Source organism: Prionailurus bengalensis, chromosome C1 (assembly GCF_016509475.1).
Source record: "Prionailurus bengalensis isolate Pbe53 chromosome C1, Fcat_Pben_1.1_paternal_pri, whole genome shotgun sequence".
Classification (NCBI taxonomy): Eukaryota; Metazoa; Chordata; class Mammalia; order Carnivora; family Felidae; genus Prionailurus; species Prionailurus bengalensis.
In genome coordinates, this window is record NC_057345.1 from 215,045,231 (window position 1) to 215,069,298 (window position 24,068).

At 39.1% G+C, this 24,068-nt stretch overlaps 1 protein-coding gene across 3 annotated transcripts in view; it reads left to right on the plus strand.

Moving 5' to 3' along the window:
- DIS3L2 (DIS3 like 3'-5' exoribonuclease 2) overlaps positions 1 to 24,068 on the plus strand; it is a 348,656-nt gene that overhangs the window by 32,854 nt on the left and 291,734 nt on the right. For 2 of the 3 annotated variants that reach the window (XM_043578169.1, XM_043578167.1), the window contains exons 2-3: positions 22,435 to 22,583; positions 23,127 to 23,284. In XM_043578169.1, coding sequence (XP_043434104.1) covers positions 22,532 to 22,583; positions 23,127 to 23,284 — 210 coding nt within the window. In that variant the 5' untranslated portion in view covers positions 22,435 to 22,531. Of the gene's footprint in view, positions 1 to 6,392; positions 6,574 to 22,434; positions 22,584 to 23,126; positions 23,285 to 24,068 lie in introns of those variants that run through there. The other variant, XM_043578168.1, reaches the window with a different exon arrangement.

Sequence of the window (24,068 nt, forward strand, 5' to 3'; positions counted from 1 at the left end):
CTTTGTAGGGCACTGTGTAAAAATAGCCATAAGACATAGTTCCTGCTCTTAAATAATTTACCGCTGTTGAAGAGTAACAGGGCATCTTTTTAAATTAATTCATTCAGTAAACATTTCCTGGGTGCCTGCTGTGTGCCAGCCCTACTAGGCACTGGGGATCTAGTGGTGAACCAGACAGACAAGTCCCCACAGTTTTGAAGCTTACATTCTAGGATCTTAAATACTTAACACTCTGAATGATGTAATTGTTCAGGACTTTATAAGGGAGGTATTACTTTGTTCTAGTATGGTTAAGAAAGGCTGTATTGAGGGGTAGGACATGAGCTAGACAGGAAGTAGAATGTTCATTTCCAGGTGTGTATTTTGTGGAACCTGCTGTACAGGATTTTGTGGTGAAATAAATGTGGAAAACATAGCACCCTATGGGATTACAGAGAAAGGATCCCAAGAGCTAGAGAATTTAGGTGAGGTTCACAGAAGGAAGATAGGGAATTTGAGCTGTACTTTAATGGGTAAAATTTTAAGAGTGAGGTTAGAGTGGAGGATGAGTGAATTGTGTAAGCTTGAGGAGTACAAGAAATATTTGGGGCAGTATTAGTCAAAATGTACCCACCCATCCTCCCCATTCTCCCCTCCCAGAAGCTATCATTTATATTTGGCCCCACCTTCTCAACTCTTCTTTCCTATCAGTATTCTAACACACTCAAGTTTCTCCTTTATTGAAAATGATAGCAACAACAAATGGAAACTCTATTTTTTTTAAATTTCACCTCTCCCTCTTCACAGCCAGATTCCACAGAAGAATCTCCTGAGTTCATTAGTTCTATATCCTCCCTGCCTAATAATACCTCAGCTTATTTCTGTTTGGTTTTTATTTCCATACTTATTAAAACCGCTCTCGCCCAGCTCCCATGACATCCGTGCTGCCATTGCTGATGAACATTCAATTCTTAATTCACTTCTAGCAGTGTACGAATTTATTGCCCACTACCTTTTGAAATCTTGATTCTTGACATCACACCCTCCTGAGTTTTCTCTTACACCTCCTTTAGAGGAGGCCATTTCTTCTCTATCTTGAGATTGTCTTCTCCCTGCCTATTGAACTTTGAGGCTCCTCATATCTCATCCTAGGCTCCTTCTCTTTTTTCTCCCTGCTCTTTACCTTGGCGGATGCTGTTTGTGTTCACAACTTCAATTATATTTGTTCTCTGGTGACTCCCAGATTTGCCTTCAGCCCAGAGGTTGTCAGAGCTCCTGACTTAGATATCCAGCTGCCTGTTTGATGTCATCTGTTGGCGTTGCAGTCACTTCATACTCAGCTTGTCCAATATTGGGCTGATGATCTGTACTTGTCTACCCCAGTCCAGTAAGCTTGTCCCAGTGAATGTCACCATCACCCATTCACCTGTATAAGCCAGTGAACATGAAGTTATCCTTGATCGTCCTCTTTCTGTCACCCTCTATGTCCAATCCATCACCTTTTGTTGTTTTGGCCTCCTAAATGTTTCTTGATTAAAATTTCTTGATCTCAGTACCATCATTTTTTTTTTTTACATGGTCTGATCAAATAGCCACCACACTGGGAGCCCCATTCATTCTTGTCCCCTCATCTCCAATCCATTTTCTACCCTGAAGCTAGAGGGATCTTATCAGAATGTATTCTGATCATGTCACCTTCCCGATTGACACACTTCAGTACCTCCCCCCTTTTATAAGATACAAACCCAAAGTTCTTCATATATCCTGAAAGTTCTAGCATGGTGTGGCCCCTGCTTTCATTCCAGCTTGACCTTACCTCACTTTCCCCTTTTCTCTAAGGTATAGCCACGTTCCTTGAGTGTGTTCTATGTCCTCCCACTCCAGGGTATACATTTCAGTTTGAAATTACATATCAGTTTGTGTAATTGTCAGATTAACATCTTTCTTCTACACTAAACTAAGCTTATGAAAGGAAGAATTCAGTCTCTTTTTCTTTTCCATTGTATTCCTTAGGGCCAAGCATAGTACCTGGTCTGGTGTAGGAGCTCAAAACACTTTTGTTAAGTGACTGACTGAATGAACAAGTGGATGTTTCATTCAACATGAGAAGTCACGAGAGGATGTGTGAGGTGACACAAAAATAGCAAGTAATGTTAACAGATGCTGAAGAATCTTCTGAGATGATGGCATGAGAATTTAAGTAGGGTGATGACATGATCGTACCTATACATTAGGAAGGGTTACCTGGCTGTGGGATTCAGGATAGGAAGCATGAGGGGCTTTTAGGTGTCAGTTTAGGAGAGAGGCAGTGTGGACCAGTAGTAGACCAATGACAGAGGGACTGTCACATGTTTGAGAGTGGAGAGTGAGAGCAATTTGGTCTGATGGATTGTGGCAGATGGCTTTTGGTGACAGACTTTCAGTGAGTTTCACTATTTCAGTCTCCTAAATTCAGCATTTCATTTTTCTTTGAGAAGTGGTGAATTTTTCACAAACTTTATTGAGCAGTTATTCAGCAGGCACTCTGCTAGGCTTTGGGATTGCAGAAATGAATAAAAAATATTTTTTTAAAGATTTTATTTTTAAGTAATCTCTACACCCAGTGTGGGTCTCAAGCCCACAACCCTGAGACCAAGAGTCACATGTTCCACCGACTGAGCCAGGCACTCCAAATATTTCATAATCTAAGTCTCTTAATTATGCTTTCAGGTATAATGGTTTTTAAACTTTGACTAAAACTGTAAACCTAAATTTCACTAAGAGTTAATACTTCATGAGTTAAAGAAGCAGCTGGGAACTGGAGTTCAAGATGATGGAATATCAACCTTGTTCTAGAACAATGAGATGGTCTTTTTTCTTTGTTGGTAACTCTTGATTGATGCCAGGAGCCCCAGAATTATCCCTGAGGGTCTGAAACGCTTCAAATTTAATTCCCTGGAGATTTTTACAATGATCCTAAAATGATAGGTGGTAGGTAAATGGTGTCCGGCCAATGTCTTTCATTTAAATGAAATAATTATTTATATAAGTCCCTTCTACCTGTCCACTTTACTTCTTAAGGATAAAATGAACTGAGATTCCAGAGACTCTAATGACTCTTTTTGGTTTTCTGTTCTAATGTTCAGCATGTTGAGTAAAAATTTCTTACTTCATCATTCAGCTGTGTCAATGACCAGGTCCTAGATGGATTTTTTTTTCCTTGATGGATTATGCTTTTGGTATCATGTCTGAGAACTCTTTCTCTAATCTTTTTTAAAATATTTTTTTGAATTTTTATTTTTTAAATAAGCTTTATGCAATGTGGGGCTTGACCTCATGACTCTGAGACTGAGAGTCATGTGCTCTACTGATTGAAACAGCCAGGTGCACCTCTTTACCTAATCTTAGGTCATAAAGTTTTTTTCTTATGTTCTCTTCTAAAAGTTTTATAGGTTTATGTTAGCTCGATTTGAAATTGATTTTTGTTTAAGATGGATCTGTTATGGATCTCTTTGAAAACACCGCACCGTCTTGATCTCTTTTGGTGGATAGCTTAAAATTGGGTAGTAGGCTTCCTCCAATTATTTTAGTTATGCTAGTTCTTTTGCATTTCCATATAAATGTTAAGATAAGCTTGTCTGCATCTACAAGAAACCTTGGGGCCTAATAGGAATTGTGTTGAATTTAAAAATACATTTGGGGGATGCCTGGGTGGCTCAGTCGGTTAAGCGTCGGACTTCGGCTCAGGTCATGATCTTACGGTTCGTCAGTTTGAGCCCCGTGTAGGGCTCTGTCCTGACAGCTCAGAGCCTGGAGCCTGCTCGGATTCTGTTTCTATCTGTCTGTCTCTGCCCCTCCCCCATTTGCCCTCTGTCTCTCTCTCTCAAAAATAAACACTAAAAAAATGTAAAAAAGTAAAGATAAATTTGGGTCATAGTCTTAGTATCGATATCTTACCACTTTAGGTGAAATGTAGGAACTTTACCACCATTTAGACCCCTTTATCTTCCCTACTTTATAACTAGTTGTCTTTATATTTCCTTTACATACACTGAGAACCATATCAGACAATATCATACTTTTGCTTTTAGCCATCTGCTGTAATCACGGAGAAAGGCTAGTGCATTTACCTATAAAGTTTTCTGCCAACATTAGTTACTTTGCATTTCTGAAAGTTCTTTTTAATTCTTTTAACATTTGTCTTTTCGTAAGCTCTTTGTTTTTCTTTTTTCTTTTCTTTATACACATTAGAGTTTTAAAATGTTATGTATTTGTCATTTTTATGACCTGAAACTATTTTGTACCACATTTTGCGTTGTTTTTTCTTTTTGACTCTCAAACACGGTGGCTCCCTTCCTCCAGCTGTCTTCCTCATATGTTTTGTAAGCACTTCTCAGGCTTTTGAGTATGGGAATATTCTGAAGTGTATGGTCCTGAGAGAATGTTTTGGTTCAGCTAGCACCTTGGGATACTACCAGCCTAGGCTTACTTTAAGTCAGGGTTTGTGCTTGGGCGTCGCTACCCCTGCAAGCCCCCGTTATGCATCTCGAGGGGAAACTCACCTGTGTTCCCAGTTGGAGCCCAGGTCAACACACACACATTTGTTGTTTTTCTTCACTGTAGGTGCATTTTTTTCTAGCCTAACTTTTCACTGAATTGATGGCCCTTTAAGAGTCTTGATTATTTGTCAGGAGGCTAACTTCTATATGTCTACATTTCATAGGGTCAGAGCTTTATCTCCTGGCCCTCCTGCAGCTTTCAACTACAAGCCTCTTGGCACTGACACCAGGATGTGCCCCAGGGTCTCTGGGAGACCCTCAGCTTCTATGTATTCTGGTTTCTAGCTCTCGCTTGAATTTTAGCTCCTGGGGATTTTCGTTTCTTTCTTGAGAGCTCAACTGTGCTCTCAAGAAGTTGGCAAGATTTTGTTTAGCAGTTGTAGTAATTTGCTATCAGAAGGGTTTTCAGAAAAATGACTCTGCTGTATTACCAGATTGTTGGGTTAGGGACCCATTCCTGGTTCCTTCAGAATTGGTCACCTGAGGCAGAAGATGCTTGCCTTCCTTAAAAGGAAGGGGTACAGGCATATTTAGCCTGCCTGTCGTGTCTGCTAAGGAAGTAGTCTCAAGAAGAGGGGGAATGTTCAACTCTGTCAAGTGCAAGGTCAAATAAGATCAAGATTGAACGTTGAGAGTAGGATTTCACAATCAGGAAATCTTTGCCAGAGCAGTCTCCAGGGATTGGAGGGGGGAAGAAGCCTATTGTGTTTTTTAATCTTTGGGAGGATGGTCCATGGTCTAGGCAATTCCCTTTTTGTTTGTCTGTTTGTTTGTTTTCCTCAGAAAGAATGACTTGCTGTTTAACCGTATGTGGCTGTTTATTTTATATTCTCTTATGTAACTTCTCTCTGGGTTCTATCCCTGCTTTAGGTAGATTAGCTTGGTCACGGAAACTTACACCATGGTGTGTATCTAGTGTTGAAGAGTATCCTTAAAGCTTTCATTTATATGTCCTTAAAGGAGGTAGTCAGAACACGGAACTGAGAAGGTGAGAGCTGAGCTGGTACAGTAAAGTCAGAGAAAGAAGATAGGAGGTATTGCCACTTTTAATGTGAAGTTTCTAAAAATTGCGAAAAATTTCAAACATACAAAAACTAGAGTCGTTTATCAACCCCCATTTCCCCAAATCAGTAATTATTGCACATTTGCCTTCTTCATCCCTTTTTTCTTTTTCTTTTTTTTTTTTTGCCGAAATATTTTAAAGAAATCCCTGATATCATTTTTTGTATAATACATATATGTACATATATATGTTATGTAACAATGAACTTTTCTATATACAGTCATAATACCATTATCATACCTAATACAAAACTGACAATTCTTTGGTATTATCTCCTATACTGAGAGTGTTAACGAGGCCTTTTATTTTATTTATTTAAAAAAATGTTTATTTATTTTGAGAGAGAAAGAGGGCATGTGAGGAGGGGGGGGGGTGTGGTGCAGAGAGAGAGGGAGAGAGAGAATCCCAAGGAGGCTCAGTGCTATCAACCCTCGAAGGTGAGATCATGACCTGAGTCGAAACCAGGAGCTGGTCGCTTAACCGACCTTGCCACCCAGGTGCCCCTAATGAGGATGCCTTTTTTTTTTTTTAATTTTTTTTTCAACGTTTATTTATTTTTGGGACAGAGAGAGACAGAGCATGAACGGGGGCGGGGCAGAGAGAGAGGGAGACACAGAATTGGAAACAGGCTCCAGGCTCCGAGCCATCAGCCCAGAGCCCGACACGGGGCTCGAACTCCCGGACCGTGAGATCGTGACCTGGCCGAAGTCGGACGCTCAACCGACTGCGCCACCCAGGCGCCCCGAGGATGCCTTTTAAAATCACTTCTTTGAATATGTTGAGATTGTTTCTTCTTTGTTGTCTTTGCACTTGTCATACTCTCTGCCAAGAAGGCTCTACTCTGAGACCTTCACGTGTGGACTTCTCATCATTTAGATCTTAGCTCCAGTATTATCTCCTCAATAGAAGCCTTTCCTAATCACCAAAGCGAAAGTGGTGTCCTCTTTCCTCATCCTGTTTGTCACGATCTCATCACTCTTTTTTACCTCCATGGTAAGTTGTTTGTTTCCTTGTCTTCTCTGCCCCCTAGATTGTGCCTTGTTTAGTTGTGTTTACCTGTTTGTCTTCTTCAGCCCCTAGATTGTAAATACCATGAAAGTAGGGACCTTGCTCTGTGCCCAGAGCTGAGGAGCATATAGTGCTACATGCAGTAATGAAGCACATTTTCAGCAATAAGTCAGCTATTAGAATAATAGGAAGAGATTCCAAAATTTTCTTAATATTTTATAACCATTATCTCTTCCTCAAACTGATTCTCATTCCAGAACTTTTCTTTTCTCAAGAGCTTTAACCAACAGCTGTGTTTGCAAAAAGTGCTGGGTTGTTGTCCCTTTCAGGACATTTAATCTTTTTAAATCCTCAAAATATTTTGTAAAATATAAGTGAGTAAAGTCACTGCTGACCTGTTGAGAGGCAGTGTTTTTACTGACATAACTCTCATTTGAGATCACTTTATTTGAGCTTGCAGCTAATAAATCTGTTTTGGCCCATATGAAACAGGATGGAATGATCTTGTAGCCCACATATCCTTTAACTGATTATTTGAGTTTCTTTTATTTAGGACATCATTTGTAAAGGATGTTAGGGGGCGTTTTTTAGTTATATTATCAATTGTTGTGAATGTTCTTTAGCATGATAAAGAAAGTGTAACTTAATAAACAGATATGACATTATAATTAAAGACTAGGACTCTTTTGAAAACATGTAATTTCAGATCTATAGTCAAGATGCAAGAGTGGCACAAAGAATTACTCTGTCCTCTTCACCAGATTCTTCAGCATTACCATTTTACCACATTTACTTGAACATCCCTCCCCACTTGCCTGTTTGTTTTGAGCTGAGAGTGAGTTGCAGACATTCAAAGGCAATTCTCTTATGACTATTGTGCAGCGATCAAAATAAGGAAATTAACATTGATATAATGCCATTAACCAATCTATAGATCTTATTCAAGTATCTTCAAGTTTCCTAATTCTGTCCTTTATATGAAACAAAAATCCTGATCACAAGTTGCATGGAGTATCATGTGTCTTTAGTCTCCTTTAATCTGGAAGAGTCCTTTCATGAATAATATTTTTGAAACCTATACGCCAGTTATTTTGTAGTAAACCCCTCAATTTGGGTTTTACTGGTATTTCATAAGTGACATGTTTTTCTTAATGTATCTTATCAGGAGGCATATGATGTTGATTTGTCCCGTTGCTGGTGTTGACTTTGATCGGTTGGTTAAGTTGGTCTGCTAGATATCTCCACTGTAAAGATACACTTTTCCTCTTTGTATTTAATAACTATCTGTGAATAGTTTGAGATGATTAAATATCCGATTACTCCTCAAACTTTCACCTACTAGTTTTAGCATCCATTGATGAATCTAATGAATTAGCGTGATGATGATTGCCAATGGTAATTTTTTAATTCCATCTTTTTTTTTTTTTCATTTGTTAAAATGTTAGGATTCTGATGTAAGGAAAAAAGCTTTCCCTTTTATTTATTTGTTTCTATCAGTATGAACTCATGGATTCTTATTTTACTTAATGGATTATATGTAAGCCATTATATGTAAAATTTTTGATAGTGAAATTGTCATATATTTGGTCAGTAGGAAGCTTTTCGACTGGCTTCTATGAACTTTTGACATGTACCCATTATTTTTGGGTGTGTTCTTACTTTCTGGAACAAGAAGATATTCTATCTAGGCCAGGGCTTGGCGAAGTTTTACTGTAAGTGGCCAGATAGTAAATATTTTTGGCTTTGAGGGCTATATAGTCTCTGTTGTAACTACTTAACTCCACCCTCAGCAGGAGACCAACCATAGACAATTTGTAAATGAATGAGTTTGGCTATGTTCCAATAAAACTTTATTTACAAAGACAGGTGCCTGACTGAATTTGGTCTTTAGGCTGTAGTTTGCCAACCCCTCTTCTAGGCTTTTATTGTACCTCCTCCACTCCAGCCTCAGAATTGGCCATTTTTCTAAGGAGGCTGGTTCCTTTTAGCAGTGAATGTTATTTAGAAACTGAAATCTGGGCTTATTGCTACTGGATATTATTGATTTTAGGCCCTTTTAGAGGACAGAGCTAGATAACATAAGGATATATACATGTACATACTTGTATACATTTGTATGTATGTATTTCTGTGTTTATCTCTATATACTATAAACCACTGGTTATAGTGATACCTCCAATTCCATTTCAATACCACAGGGTTTATTCTAACCTTTCTACTTATATTTACAATATATTTACTTATATTTAGATTACAATATATTCATTTACTTGACAAATCCTAGAATATACAGAAAGTAGTTTTAGGGTTGCCAACCTAAAACTGTGAAAAACTTATTAATTAGGCTTTAATTTTTATTTATACTTCTTATCTGTCTTTAACTTAAGGGTTAAATACTATGCTCAAGAATTCTTTGGGTTAGTTCTTCTCTCATTCTTTTAGTATGTTGTGTTTCTCATTTTAAATATAGTTAGGATCATTTGTTTTTGTTTACGTTGCATTTTGGGCTATTTCTCCTGTTCTTATTTTATGTTGATTTTTTGAGTATGTGGAACACGAACGTGGTTTCAAAAGTCAACATACAGAAAGCTATATGCTGTAAAGTGTTACTTCCCGTTCTTTTCCCAGTTTTCACCTGCCTTTTTCATCCTGCCCTCCTTCTCCCATAGGTAACCATTCTCACTAGTTCTGTGTTACTGTTCTGTATGCCTCTTCTCACAGATGAGCATATGGGTGTGTGTGTAATTCTTTTTTTTTTTCTTTGTTACATAAAAGGAAGCATACTACAGATAATCTGTCCTATAATTAATTCACAAGCTCCAGAGTTGATCAAAGTAGAATACTTCTGTGTGGTGCAGTGAGTGGCCTCAGCTGAATCAAGTTTCTGGAGCACAAAGAAGGAACTTTTATCAGGTTATGGTGAACTCGAGCCAAGAACAAGAAACCAGGCTCAATCAGGGAATCTGTGTTGGATTAAAAAGACAATAAATACTTTGGTAGTAGAGATCTTGGTGATACCAGTCTGTCTTTTGATCCTGCTCTGATGTAAACTGTTGTCCTCCAGTCTAGAGGTTGTCCTCTGTGCCTGTGCACAATTGCCATTCTGGGATCTCCTTTCTCTGTCATCTTGGAAATTACTTATGTACATGTACTTTATTTACTGTGTTTCCTTCTCATTGTGTCCTCTTTCTTGTTTTACTCTGTCATTTTGGTCAAGCATATATTTTAGTAGTTTCATAAGAAGGAACACGTGAAGTTTTTTTAGATCTGCACTTCTGAAAATGTCTTTATTTTACTACCATACTTGATTATTAGTTTGCATATAGAATTCCAGGTTAGAAACAGATTTTCTTAAATTGTTTTTCCTACTTTATTGGGTATAATTTACTTAAATATTTCTTATGCTTACCATTCATTCCTGAAGATCCAGTTTTTGCTCTGCTGTCATTTCCTTTTATCTTGAAGAACTTCCTTTTGTGTTACTTGTAGTGATGTTCTGCTGGTAATGGATTTTTTTGGTTCTCCTTTATCTGAAAAATGTCTTTATCTTGCTTTCATTCCTGAAGGACATTTGTGCTGGATATAGAATTCTGGGTTGATCGTTTTTCCTTTCAACCTTTTAAAGATGTTGTTCCACTGTCCTCTGGATGCCTTGAAAGAAGATAATAGGTAATGATAAGAAATCTAGTGCCACTGAAAATGTTTCCCTCTATGTAGTATATCATGTTCCTCTGGCTGCTTTAGATTTTGACTTTATCTTTGGTTTTCAGCAGTTGATTATCTGGATCTAGTTTTCTTTGAATTTTTCCTCTTTGGGGTTCATTGAGCTTCTTGAGTTTATATATTTGTCTTTCATAAAATCTAGGAGGTTTTTGGTCAATATTTATTTTATTTTACTTTATTTTTTGACTCATTTCGTATCTTCTGGGATTCCATTTACGCATATGTTTGATTTTTTTGATAAAATAAGCCTTAAGTCCATAAGTCTCTGTTCGTCTTTCTGTTCAATCTTTTTTTCTTTCTTTTTCAGGTTAGATAACTTGTACTGATAAAGTTTGAGCCATTGACTCTGCACTCTTATATCTCTATTTTGCTATTAAGCTCATACACTGAATTTTTAAATTTCAGATATTATAATTTTCCATTTAACATTTCCATTTTCTTAAATTATTATTATTATTATTTTTAAAATTTTTTAAACATTTATTCATCTTTGAGAGAGAGAGAGACAGAGCGTGAGTGGGGGAGGAGCAGAGAGAGAGGGAGACCCAGAATCTGAAGCAGGCCCCAGGCTCTGAGCTGTCAGCACAGAGCCTGATGCGGGACTTGAACTCACTGACTGTGAGATCATGACCTGAGCTGAAGTCAGACGCTTAACTGACTGAGCCACCCAGGTGCCCCTCATAAGTTATTTTTTAGTGTTTGTTTATTTTTGAGAGAGAGACAAAGTGCAAGTGGGGGAGGGGCAGAGAGAGAGGGAGACACAGAATCTGAAGCAGGTTCCAGGCTCTGAGCTGTCAGCACAGAGCCCGATGCAGGGCTCGAACCCAAGAACTGTGAGATCATGACCTGAGCCGAAGTTGGATGCTTAACCATCTGAGCCACCCAGGCGCCCCTAAAATTTCCATTTTGAAAGGAAATTTTTATTTCTCTGTTGTGATTTCCTATCTTTTTAGTCATGCTAGTGTCTTTTTCTTTCTGTCAGTGAGCAGTTATCATAGCTGGTTTAAAGTTGCTGTCTGTTCATTTTAACCTCTGAGTCATTTTAAGGGTGGTATCTGTTAATTGCTTTCACTTTAGAATGGTCAATTATTTTGAGTCCTTTGTATGTCAAGTAATTTTGGGTTGAGCCTTGGATATAGTTACTAGTATTTTGTGAAGACTCTGAATTCTGTTAAATTCCACTGAAGAATGTTGATTTTTTAAAATTTCTTATTTTCAACAAGTGGTTTTTTTTTTTTTAATGTTTATTTTTGAGACAGAGAGCGAGCAAACACATGCATGAGCGGGGGAGGTGGGGGGGGGGGAACAGAAGACCCAAAGTAGGCTATGTGCTGACAGCAGCAAGCCTGATGTATGGCTTGAACTCACCAACCGTGAGATCATGACCTAAGCTGAAGTTGGACACTCAATCGACTGAGCCACTGAGGCCTTCATGATTTTTAGAAATTTCATTGGCAATTAGCTTCAGACCCCATTAGGCTCAGACTATATGTCTTGTCTCCTGTAAGTTCACGTTTTAGTTTAATTTTTAAAGCCTTTATGATGTTGCATTGGGTCCGTCCTATGCATCTACAGTGTTAAGGGGTCAACCTGAGACTTGTACAATGTTTATAAGAATTAGGGGAATCCCTCTTCAGCTCTTTCGTATTCTAGATTGCTCTGGCAGCTAGCTGTGGTTGCTCAGGCTCTTTTCCCTTTCTTCTGGCCAGGCAGTCTGTAGGATTTCTCTTAAAGTTTTAGCTGCCTGTATTACCCACTTCTCTGTGTCCATGGCCTGCTCTTAGGGCAAAGCTATGGCCCCTCCATTCCCCCCAAAAACCCCAAACCAGAAAACCAAAAACAAACACATGAAACTCACCTTGGTGTCCATCATGTCTCCAGATTTCTGTTTCTCCTAATAATCTATTTATTTTGTTTACTCTTCAGAATCAGAATCTTCAAGTAGTTCTTTTGTTTGTTCATTCTTTCTCCCTTTCTTTTTTTCTTTTTTTCTTTCCCTTTTTCTTTTCTTTTCTTTTCTTTTCTTTTCTTTTCTTTTCTTTTCTTTTCTTTTCTTTTCTTTTTGTTTCTCCTTCCTTCTTCCTTCCTTCTTTCCTTCTTTCCTTCCTTCCTTCCTTCCTTCCTCCCTCCCTCCTTTCCTTCCTTTCTCTCCAGAGTTTATAGTTGTTAACTCAGTTTGTTTTTAAGTCATTTTTTAGGCTTAGATGCCAAGCTGGGGCTTTCCCAACTTACCATTTTCATCAGAAAAATGATATTGTAAAAACCTTTAGTAAGAAATGAGACCTGAAAGATGGGTGTGTTAGTCAGAGTTCTCTAGAGAAACAGCACAAATACGATATAGATATAGGAAGATACTTATTATAGGGATTGGCTCATGCAACCATGGAAGCCGAGAAGTCACACAGTCTGCTGTCTGCAAGCTGAAGACCTTGGAAAGGTGGTAATGTAATTCAGTCTAAGTCTGAAGGTCTAAGAACCAGGAGAGCTAAAGATGTAGCTTTCAGTCCAGTCTGAAGGTCTGAGAACTGAGAGTACTGAGAACAAAAGATCAGTGTCACAGCTCCAGTGATCAGACTAGAGGGGCCAAATTCTTCTTTCCTTGGCCTTTTTGTTCTCTTCAGGCCCTCAACAGATTGGATGATGCCTACCCACATTGGGGAGGGTGAACTGCTTTACTGAATCTACCAGTTCAAATGCTAATTTCATTCAGAAGCCCTCACAGACACACCCTGAAATAATGTCTATTATTATTATTTAATGTTTATTTTTGAGAGAGAAAGAGACTGAATGTGACTGGGGGAGGGGCAAAGAAAGACGGGGACACAGACTCTGAAACAGGCTCCAGGCTCTGAGCTGTTAGCACCCAGCCTGACGCAGGGCTTGACCTCACGTACTGCAAGATCATGACCTGAGCCAGAGTCGGATGCTTAACTGACTGGACCACCCAGGTGCCACAGCACACCCTGAAATAACGTTTAGCCAAATATCTGGAAACTCTGTGATGCAGCCATGTTGACACATAAAATTAATCATTACAATAGGTTAGATTTCAGAGTTGCAGTGAGGAACCCTGAAGTGTTTTGAAAAAGCACTTCATAAAATACCTCCTATGTGAAATACGGATCAAAGAAAAGAAATTAGTGGTTGAGAGACCTGTTAAGAAACTGTTGTGATCTTAGGGCTACCCTGTTGGGACAATCTGATTTCAGACAGTGCTAATCAAGTTGGAAAGGAGAGAATCTATTTAGGACACATTTTGAAGGCAGGAGCGATGGAATTTGGTAATAGAGTATTAGTAATGGAGTGAAAGAGATTAGATGACTACTGTTTGTTGCCCAAGGATGATGATGATGTCATGAATCTGGATGCAGTAAGTATGCAGGCAGAAAATCTAGTTTGAGGAGAATAATAACTTGAATTAGAAACATGTTGCATTCGAAGTGCTTGCCAATATTAATGAGCAGGAAGTTGGAAAGTTGAAGAGCTTTGGAGAGCAGAGTTGGAGATGTAGATTTAAAATTCTTTAACAGAGAAGTGAGATGAGGCTTAAGAATAGAATCTTGCAAATGGAAGAAACTTGGGGGTAAGTGAAAGAAGAAGAATCAGCAAGAACATTTGAGAATTGCAGAGAGAAAGGAGCTAGGAGACTGTGGTGTCCAGAAGGGTCAAGGGAGAAGAGTTTGTAGTCCAAGGGCATGGTCAGTCGCATCCTATTCTAGAGGGGCTAGGAAAAATTAACTGAGAGTATGCTATTGTTTTAGTAACGAAGCTTTTCCTTCTAAGGAATACTGAAAGCCTTATTTCACTGTAGAGATGAGGACAAAATCATATTCCCAGGAGGTTTAAAGAGTATGTCATGGGGAAATAGAGTTATGAGATTAGACCACATTTTTAAATTTTGGCAGATGGGAGTGAGAGAAATGGAATGGTAGCTGGTTGCTTGAATTGAATAGGAGGAGAACAGGAGTAGGCCCTTAGCTAGGTTCAATGCTGTTGTGGAGGCAGCTATGGAGAGGATAATCATGTGGTAAAGTTCTTGAGTAGATAAAAATAAGGGTGAAGAACACAAATTGAGGAGATTAGGTTGTAAACATGTAGGGACCTTTCTAATTTTCATACAGGAAAGGAGGAGAGGATAGATGAAATTAAGGAGAATTTTCATCAGAGAGAAGAGTGAGTCATATAGGAGGGAGTTGGGAATTTTAGGCATTGACTGAAAATGGGAGAGTTAAGAGTGGGTTGACATTTCCACTTGCAATTATGGCATAGAAAATAGTTGGAAACCAGTCTTCTGACAAAAGTTAGAAAAGTTGGCTTATGTCCATCACCAAAAAAAAAAAAAAAATCTGTTGAAGGTATTTGAGAGGTAATAAGAGAGTGAGGGGCACCTGGATGGCTCAGTCAGTTAAGTGTCCGACTTCAGCTCAGGTCATGATCTCATGGTTCATGAGTTTGAGCCCCATGTTGGCTCTGTGCCAACAGTTCAGAGCCTGGAGCCTGCTTCAGATTCTGTGACTCCCTCTCTCTCTGTTCCTTCCCTGTTCACACACACACTCTCTCTCTCAAAAATAAATAACATAAAAAAAAGACATTCTTTAAAAAGAAATAAGAGTGAATAAGAAGAAAAAGGTTTAGGGAGATAAAGCTACTATTTGGAGTTATCTCTTATGAATGCTTACTAGTTTCTAGGGGGACCAGCTGAAAGACTAAGAAGCTGAAAAACTGAGCAATACACTTGATATTCTTTTAGGACTAGAGGGATAGGGATTGGAATTTGGGCCCTGCTAATGTGGGGAGTGTGTGGCCCTGGTGAACCACTCTTATTTGGTATTGGGATCCTGGAGGGCTACAATCTATAGGTAAGGAACTGGATGTAGATAGACCTTCACAGAAACCATATCTCCACTTTGAAGATATTGAAACCCTGAGAGCGGGGTTTTTTTATTGTATTTGTCTCAGGTGGTTCACAGAAGCAAATGAAAATCCGTTTGGAAGATGGTAACATTATGCAAGGCCTCAAATTATCACAATAGAAATTTTGCAAATATAATGTTTAGTCCATAATAAGAAGCATAGATGATCAAACAAAAGGAACAAAATCAAATAGAAGCAATAGAAGACAGTATTAGATCCATCGGGGCCTCTGTTATTGGAGTTTTCAGGAGCAACTTTGATATAGTTACGCTTACCTTGTTCATAGAAAAGACATGATTTACCATTTTTAGCAGAGAACTGGAAACTTTTGAAAGAAAAAGGAAAATCTAGACTTGAAAGCATAATAATTGAAATTAAGAACTTAATGGGTGAGTTTGAGAGACTCGTTAGAGTCTGATAGAGTCTGATTAGAGTCTGATAGAGCTGATAGAAAATTAGTGAAGTAGAAGAATTATTGAAGAGATTGAAGGAGACCTAGAGATACTGAAAAGTCAGAAGTGTGTAATTGGAGTTCACACAAAGGGTTGAGAGAGAATGGGGCAGAAGGGATATGGGATAAGACTGGCTGAAGACTTTCCATAACTGATGAAAGCTATCAAATAATAGTATTATTGATAAAAACCAAGCAGGATTTTAAAAAAATCTGTATTTTAGTATATTGTAATAAACTGGTGGAAAACCAAAGATGAAGAGAAAAATTCCAAAAACTGCTGTAGCTGGGGATAAGGAATAGTACACTGTCAAAGAATAAAAAAATTAGACTTATGGCTGACTTATTAACAGAAATATTGAAGGCCGGAAGACGATGGAATGATATCTTCAAATTACTGAGAGAATAACTGACAATCTAGAATTCTAAAACCTGTGAAAATTTCCTACAAGAATAAAGATAAAATTCAAATGTTTCAGACTTGACAGGTACTCTTTTAAATGCTCACAAGGGGTCCCTGGGTGGCTCAGTCGGTTAAGCGTCCAACTTTGGCTCAGGTCATGATCTTGCGGTTCATGGGTTCAAGCCCTGTATTGGGCTCTGTGCTGACAGCTGAAAGCCTGGAGCCTGCTTCAGATTCTGTGTCTCCCTCTCTCCCTCTGTGTCCCCCCCCAACCCCCGCCATTCTCATTCTCTCTCTCTCTCTCAAAAATGAATAAACATTAAAAAAAATTTTTTTTTAATGCTAAAAAGACACATGTGGCTCATGGCCACTGTACTAGACAGCACAGATATTGAAAATTTCCATAATTTCAGAAATGACAGCCCTGCTTTTTGTATTAAGAAAATCACAGGGATATTTTGAACAACACTCTGTCCCCTCACAAAGGGAAATTTTAGATGAAACTGATACATTTCTAGAAAGATGCAAATGACTAAGATTGAAGAAATTTAAAAATCCAAATTATTTTATATGTTAAGACAGTATTTTTTTTTTCTTATGATATCTTTTTCTGCCTTTGGTATCAGAGGAAATACTATCCCCAAAGAATGAGCTGGGAAATATTTTCTCTGTTATCTAGAAGAGTTTGTAATAAAGGATTACTATTATTTTTACTTTCAGTGTTTGGTATAATTTGCCTGAGTTTTTTTACTGGAGGATTTAAAATTACTAATTCAGTTTCTTGTTATGTCTATTTAAGTTTTCTGTTTTTTCTTAAGTCAGCTTTAGTAATTTGTGTCTTTCTAGGAATTTGTCCATTTCATCTCACTTATCTAGTGGGCCTAAGTTTATTTATCGTATTCTCTTATAATCCTTTTCTGTAAGATTGGTAGAGAGGTCCCCTCTTTCACTCCTGTTTTGTGGTCAACCTGTGGAGGTGGAATGGACCCCTTCCCAATTAGTGGGATGTTTATTGATTGCACCTTATATAACAGGAGAATTTGAGAGAAAACTTACTACTCACCTAGGCAGAGTAGGGTGCATACAGACATGTCTGGCATGGTTTGAGTGAGGCAGGAGTGGGTTAGTTCTTTATAATGGCTATAAAAGAGAAGTTCCTGTGTGTAGACTGGGATTTGTGAAATTCGAATTTCCCCCTGGGGTCAAAGTTTGGGGGGCACATGGACTGTCTTATCAAGCTGTACAAATGTGTCAAAGGGGAAGGGGGAGGTAAGACTTAAAATAAATCAGTAGTCAAACATCAAAAAATGGAGCCGGGTTCTTTATCACAAGTCTTTTGTAAAAATAATTTTACTTCATATTTCTTTTCTTCCTTTCTTCATATTGGATCATTTTGATTGATCATTTTTATTTTCAGGTTTATTGATTCTTTTTATACCAACTCAAATCTGCTATTGAACCCTTCTAGTGAATTTTTCATTTTAGTTCTTTCAATTTGGAATTTCCTTTTTTTAAAAAAAATAATTTCTGTCTATAGATATTTTCTATTTGATGAGTTATTGTCCTCATACTTTAATTTATAAGTGGTTTCTTCTAGTTCTTTGAACATATTTATAATCTAAGCTTTGAGGTTTCTGTTGCCTAAGTCTGAAATCTAGGCTCCTCTGGAGACATTTTATTCAAACTGCCTGTCCCCCTGGTCCCTGTGTATGGGTCACACTTTTCCATTTTTGCCTGTTAAAATTTTTTGTTGAAACCTGGACATTTTTGATAATATAGTCTGCATTCTGATTCCTTTCCCCCCAGAGCTGTTTGTTCTCTTTGTTTAATGACTTACCTGAACTCATTCTTTGGAGTCTGTGTCTCCCACAGTATGTGGCTGCTGATGTCTCTGCTGGTTCTAACTTTCTTGTTTTTAAGTCTAACTTTCTTGTAGTTGCCCTTGGGTCAGGATATCTTAGTGGTCAGCCTATGATTGATCAGAGGTTGTGTTTAAATTCTTTGAAACAATGAGGCCCCATCCTTTGTCAGTGGTTCTCAAGAGGCTTGTGGGAATGCTTTCAAAGTTCAGGCAGTTTACAAGTCAGCCCAGGCTTTTGCTTTCCTCATTTGCAAGGGTCACATTCATCTAGGGATGAGTTGCCTTTTAATTTCTTTCCTGCATGGTTAAAGTCCTGTGCACATAGCAGGAAAACGTAGATTTTTTTTTTTTTTTTTTGTCGAGGCCTATTTTGATGGTCTCGTTTCTAATTCTCACTGTTAAATTTTTGGTTGATTTCCTGATCTGTTGCTTGCCCTAACTAGTATTGCAAATTCAGGCTAGTTGTGATATTGGCCTCCCTGATTTTTTTTTGTGCCTGGAATCATTATTGTTTTTGAAAATGCCCCTGGGCATGGAATTCTTTTTGCTGTGCTCCAGTGAAGTTTAGCTCCCTCTGGCTAAGTGCGGCTGCCTGTCTCCACAGCTCGCTCTCCCTGGTGGGACTTCATACCAAGGGATTGGGAGTCGGTGTGGGATGGTGGGAACTCCAGGTTAAACCACCACACACTTCTCTTGTTCTTACCGAGATTCAGTAGATTTTCTTGAATAAACACTTCTCAATTTTTTGTATGTCTTTGGTCAATATCCAGGTCTTAAATAGTTGGTTTTGATAGTTTTATCTGGTTTTATTTTTTTTGTTGTTGTTCTGGGGGTAATATTTGTCACATTCCTTATTCAGCCTTTCTGGGCATCATTTCCCCTGCCTTCTCTCTCTCTCTCTCTCTCTCTCTCTCTCTCTCTCTCTCTCCCTCCCTCCCTCCCTCCCTCCCTCCCTCCTTCTGTCTCTGTTTCATTTTACAACATTTAAGTTTTATTCAAACTGAATTTTATTTCAGAACATGTTATAAGGTAGCACTGTATGGGCAATTATTATTATTATTTTAAAGTCAGCTTTATGCCCAGTGCAGAGCCCAACATGGGGCTTGAACTCACCAACTTGAGATCAAGAGTCAGACACTTAATTGACTGAACCACTCAGGGGCCCCATCTTTTCCTATTCTTTGCTGACTTGTTTTTAGTGTAATTTCCCTTGAGTGACCCTCCTCTGTTTGGTGTTCTCACTGCTAATTCATGAAAATAAACTCATCCACTCATTCAAGGAGTGAATATAAGCACATATTCTGTCCCGAGTAATATGGGAGTCACTAGGGTTATAACAATGAACCCAACCAAACATTCCTTGTCCTTTTGAGCTAGAGAGACAAGTTAGGTATACATCACACCAACTGGGATATTTACTGTGAAGGAAAGTTACAGATGTAGCTGACCTTGGGACATTTGAGTTTGAGATCTCTGTCTTTATTTCATCTGGCAGTAAGTCCCCTTAATTTTGAACTCTTGCCTGCATCAGGACTTGATACAAAGCACCCCATTTTAAATTCTGGCTTTTGTTTTTGTATTGTCTTTTTCCTGTTTGCAGCTTGCCCCCAACCTTTCACCTTACCCAAGGCGGCCATGAATTGTATTCTTAGTAGTGGTTGCAAACCGAGATCATTAACTTGTTCTCCTTTGGAAGTTATTTTCCCCCTTGTTTTCATAACATTTGACTCTGTTGGTTCTTTTCCTACATCTTTGTTACCTTTTTGGTTATATTTTCTACGTCTTAGTTATATTTTCTACTTCTTATTCTTTGCATTTCCTAAAAGTTGCCCTAACCCAGATTTTGTCCTGGGCCCCTTCTGTATCAGTTTACCCTTTCTTGGCAATCTTGTCCATTCTAGAAAACTCTGGGTTACCATTTTTATGCAAATGACTGGCTAATTTGTCTAAATTATGCTCTAGTTTCCAAGTATTTGGGGTAGGGGTATATACATAGAGGTACATATTTCCATGTATATAGGTATACATGGAGGTATGTATTCATGTAGTGATATATAATACCCTAAGTAGAATTCATTATCTTCTCTGACTCAGTGACATTGTGATTTCCCAGTCTCCTTGCTTAAAATCTTGAACAGTTGCCACCACTTCTGTGCTCTTGAGACTTCAGATCTGCCTGGTTGCCAAGTGGTGCCAATTTGTCCTGTGTAATACCATGTCATGGGTTTCTTCTTTTCAGTGCGTGCTTGTTCAACTCTGGCTCAGGCCTTCCTTCCTTTCTCTGAGTCTGCTCTGGTTCTTTCCTAAGGTGTAGCTGCTGCTCTCTTTCTTAGCCCGAGACGACTCTGAATCTTGTACTGGGTTCATTTTTCCTGAAACACAGTTCTGATCTGTTGTTCTTCTCTTCTGCTCATCCATGCTTCAGAAATTCCCTACTGCCTTTGAAAAACGGGATGCTTTTCTAAACCTTCCAACTTGTTTTACTTTCCTTGCCACTGCCTCCCTTCATATAGGCTGGACTCTACCCAGATGGATTAATGTTGTAAGAACCTGTGTGTGTTTTCCTGTTTGTGTCTCTATTTTTGCTTCCTTTTGCCAGCAGTGTGCTTTTCTCACATTCTCAGTTCTTAAGACCTTAACATCTTTCCTGAAGCTCTCAGATTTCCTGACCTGGAGATACTTTCCTTCGGCCATCATATGTACATTTACCCATAGTTAAAAAAATGTAGTGCTTATCACTTCCCAACTTGTGTTATTTCACAATGATTTTTATAAATCTAATTAGCTTTTGTATTCTTCGTTGTGCCTAGTGCAGTACATTGTAGAAGTATTTGTTGAATTAACGAGTGGGTGAATGCATTCTGAATTAAACCGTCAGACAGTCTGGCCTCCTCTGTATGTCCTTCCCATTACCTTGTTGTTTATCTAAGACCATCTGCTTCTCTCCCTTTTGTAATTTTTTTTACTTTATCCTTGAATCTCTTCATGTATTGCTAAGTGGCTTATTACCCTTTGTAGCTTCTCTTTTCCTGAGTTAGTATTAATTTCACTTTAAAGACAAATTATGTCATTTCAGTGAAGGATGTGTGTGGGAAATTTACAGGAAATGGAAGCTAGTGTTGAGAATGACATCTTGATCCATTTTATGGGAAAGAAGCCTGCCCACCAGGATTTTGGAAATTTGCAAGTATAGGCTTAAATCCCTGGGCTGGTGGCCAGCTGAGAGTAGAAAGTAGAAGTTGTGATGATGTGTTCAATATCCAGGTGGAAGGCCAGGGGCCAGCTCCAGGGCCCTGGATTCCAGTCCACTGATCCAGGCAGCTGCCTTATATTCCTTAGAAGCAGCTGCCTGAGCTTTTGGTCAGATGATTGGTTTGAAGTGATGTCAGGTAAGAGTAGGGAAATAGATGTCTAACTACAGTATTGCCATTTTTGGAAAGCCAGTGAACCACCTGGGGTTCCTTGCATAGTTCTGGATATCCGGTTGTGGTAGTGAATTAGGTTTTTTTTTTTTTTGCTGATGATTTCCAAGGAATATTTACTTGGTTTCATAGATGAACATCATTTGTCCAATGTTTAATGCTTAGTAAATGCTGCATCTTTTGAGCCTAGTTTAGTACCTATTTCGTTACAGCCTTTAGACTCTAGATCTTTATACCTGTTTCTTCAAAATTCTATTCCCTCCTGCTCTTGTCCATTTCAGAAGCTGAATGGAACTGCAGAAAGAACTCTTTTTTTTTTTTTAATTTTTAAAATGTTTATTTATTTATTTTTTTATTATTATTTAAAAAAAAATTTTTTTTTTTAACGTTTATTTATTTTTGAGACAGAGAGAGACAGAGCATGAATGGGGGAGGGTCAGAGAGAGGGAGACACAGAATCTGAAACAGGCTCCAGGCTCTGAGCTGTCAGCACAGAGCCCGACGCGGGGCTCGAACTCACGGACCGCGAGATCATGACCTGAGCCGAAGTCGGACGCTTAACCGACCGAGCCACCCAGGCGCCCCTAAAATGTTTATTTTTGAGAGAGAGAGAGAGGGAGTGAGTGCACTCACACATGCAAGTTGGGGAGGGGCAGAGAGAGAGAGAGAGAGGAAGACACAGAATTCCAATGAAGCAGGCTCTGGGCTCTGAGCTGTCAGCACAGAGCCGGACGCGGGGCTGGAACCCAAGGACCACGAGATCTGACCTGAACCAAAGTTGGATACTTAACTGACTGAGCCACCCAGGCGCCCCGGAACTGCAGAACTCTTTAATTTCTGCCTCATTGCACTGTTTGTGGAGGTTTTCAGTTGAAGTGGCCCTAACAAGCAGTTACCTTGAAAAGAGACTCAGGACAGATGGTGTGTTCGTCTGACTGCCTAGGAGAAAGTGACACCTGGACCCAGGAGGGGCCCCACATTGTTTTTAATCATCCACATACTAAATTTCCGAGAGCACAGAGAAGGCCCCAGGTTAACTGCTCTTCTGTCACCCATCTCTCTTTGGTTTCAGCTAGTGACACCTGAGCCACTCAAGGCAGGAAGAACTCTGAGCTGAGCAGTGGAGGCCTCTCTGGATCTGGAGAGAAGAGGTCACCTTGGAACCAGTAATGAGCCATCCTGACTGCAGGCTGAACCTCCGGCCCCTGGGGACCCCGAGAGGTAGCAAAAGGAAAATGGAGTCTACTCTAGCAACTGGAGACCTGAAATAAAATAAAAGTGGAACGGAATGCAGGGCGGGTCTTACGGGGCGGGTCTTAGGACTAAGGGAGGCTCTAATTCTTTTGGTGACTTGTTAAATATTCTTCTGTGTTATTTATTCTCGAATTAAGTGTGGTGTCTTGTTGTCTTAATTTATTGTTATATTGAGCACAGCTGTTTAGTTTCCTCCAGAAAAGTGACAGTCTTTTAGTAATTCCTATTTTAAAAAAAAGTTTGTGTCTATAAACAGGAAAGCATATTGAACCCATTATTCAGATTACGTTCTGTGCATGTTGTAGTGCTGACTTATAACTCAAGTCTCAGCTGTGTACATTTTATTCGTGTTTCCTAATCCATTCTTTCCTTTTTGTTACTATTTAAAATAATTATCAGAGCATTTCATTCTTTTATTGGTCTTTCTAAATAAAAAGGTAAAATGTCTCCAGTTACAAAAATAGAGATGTTTGGTTGAGGAAAGAGTTGATTGCTGCCTCATGTTTCTAGGTGTGTCCTCTGTGGTTGGCCCACATGGTGTTGGTGCTTCGCCAGGTGACAAAAAGGCAAAGAGCAAGTCCGTACGAGGGAAGAAAAAGAGCATATTTGAAACCTACATGTCCAAGGAGGATGTTTCAGAAGGCTTGAAGAGAGGAACACTTATTCAGGTGCTTACAACATACTAGATGGCTATTCCTTGACTATGTGGAATCAGAAGTAACCTGTTACTCATTAAACTGTTTATTCTGCATTGTGTGCGTGACGGAAATGATGAGCTCGTGGGCACAGGACTCACCTTCTTACCCCTATGGTGCAGTTAGAGGTGGTAAGTTCCACAAGACACACAGACAGAGTGCTCTGAGATTTGAGAGGAAGGGGCCGTTACTTCCACTTAGGTCTGTCTGGGAATGTTTTATTGGAAGGGATATATTTGGGCCAGGCCGTCAATTGATGCAGTTTGAATAAATGAAGCTAAGAGAAAGTGCTTTACAGACGGAGAGATCAGTGTAAGCTACCCAGACAGAAGTGGGAAATAGAGTCTGGCTCTAAGAAACGTTGATAGTTCAGTTTGCCTGGAGCACGTGGATACTAAATGTTGGAGAATAGGGTTGAAAAGGATATAGTAAACAGCAGCAGGCAATATTTGTTGAGTGCTTTATAGTTTACAAAATGTTTTTACAAACTAATGCATTGGTTTGGCTCAGCAAATGTTTGTTGAGCCCACATTGTGAGCCGGGAACAGTTCATGGTTAGGAGTGTGCCGCCCGGGTGCGCTCGAGGTGAAGGCAGATGAGACTGTCTTTCTGTTCTTTGAGCGCCTGGCCCAGGGTGGGCAGGCAGTCATGTGAACAGATGATTTGGGGAGAAATGGTAAGCCCTCAAATAAAAGTGTTACCAAGGTGTATGGAAGGATGTTAGGGGGAAACTGGAAGACTGTAGGAGGTGACGTCT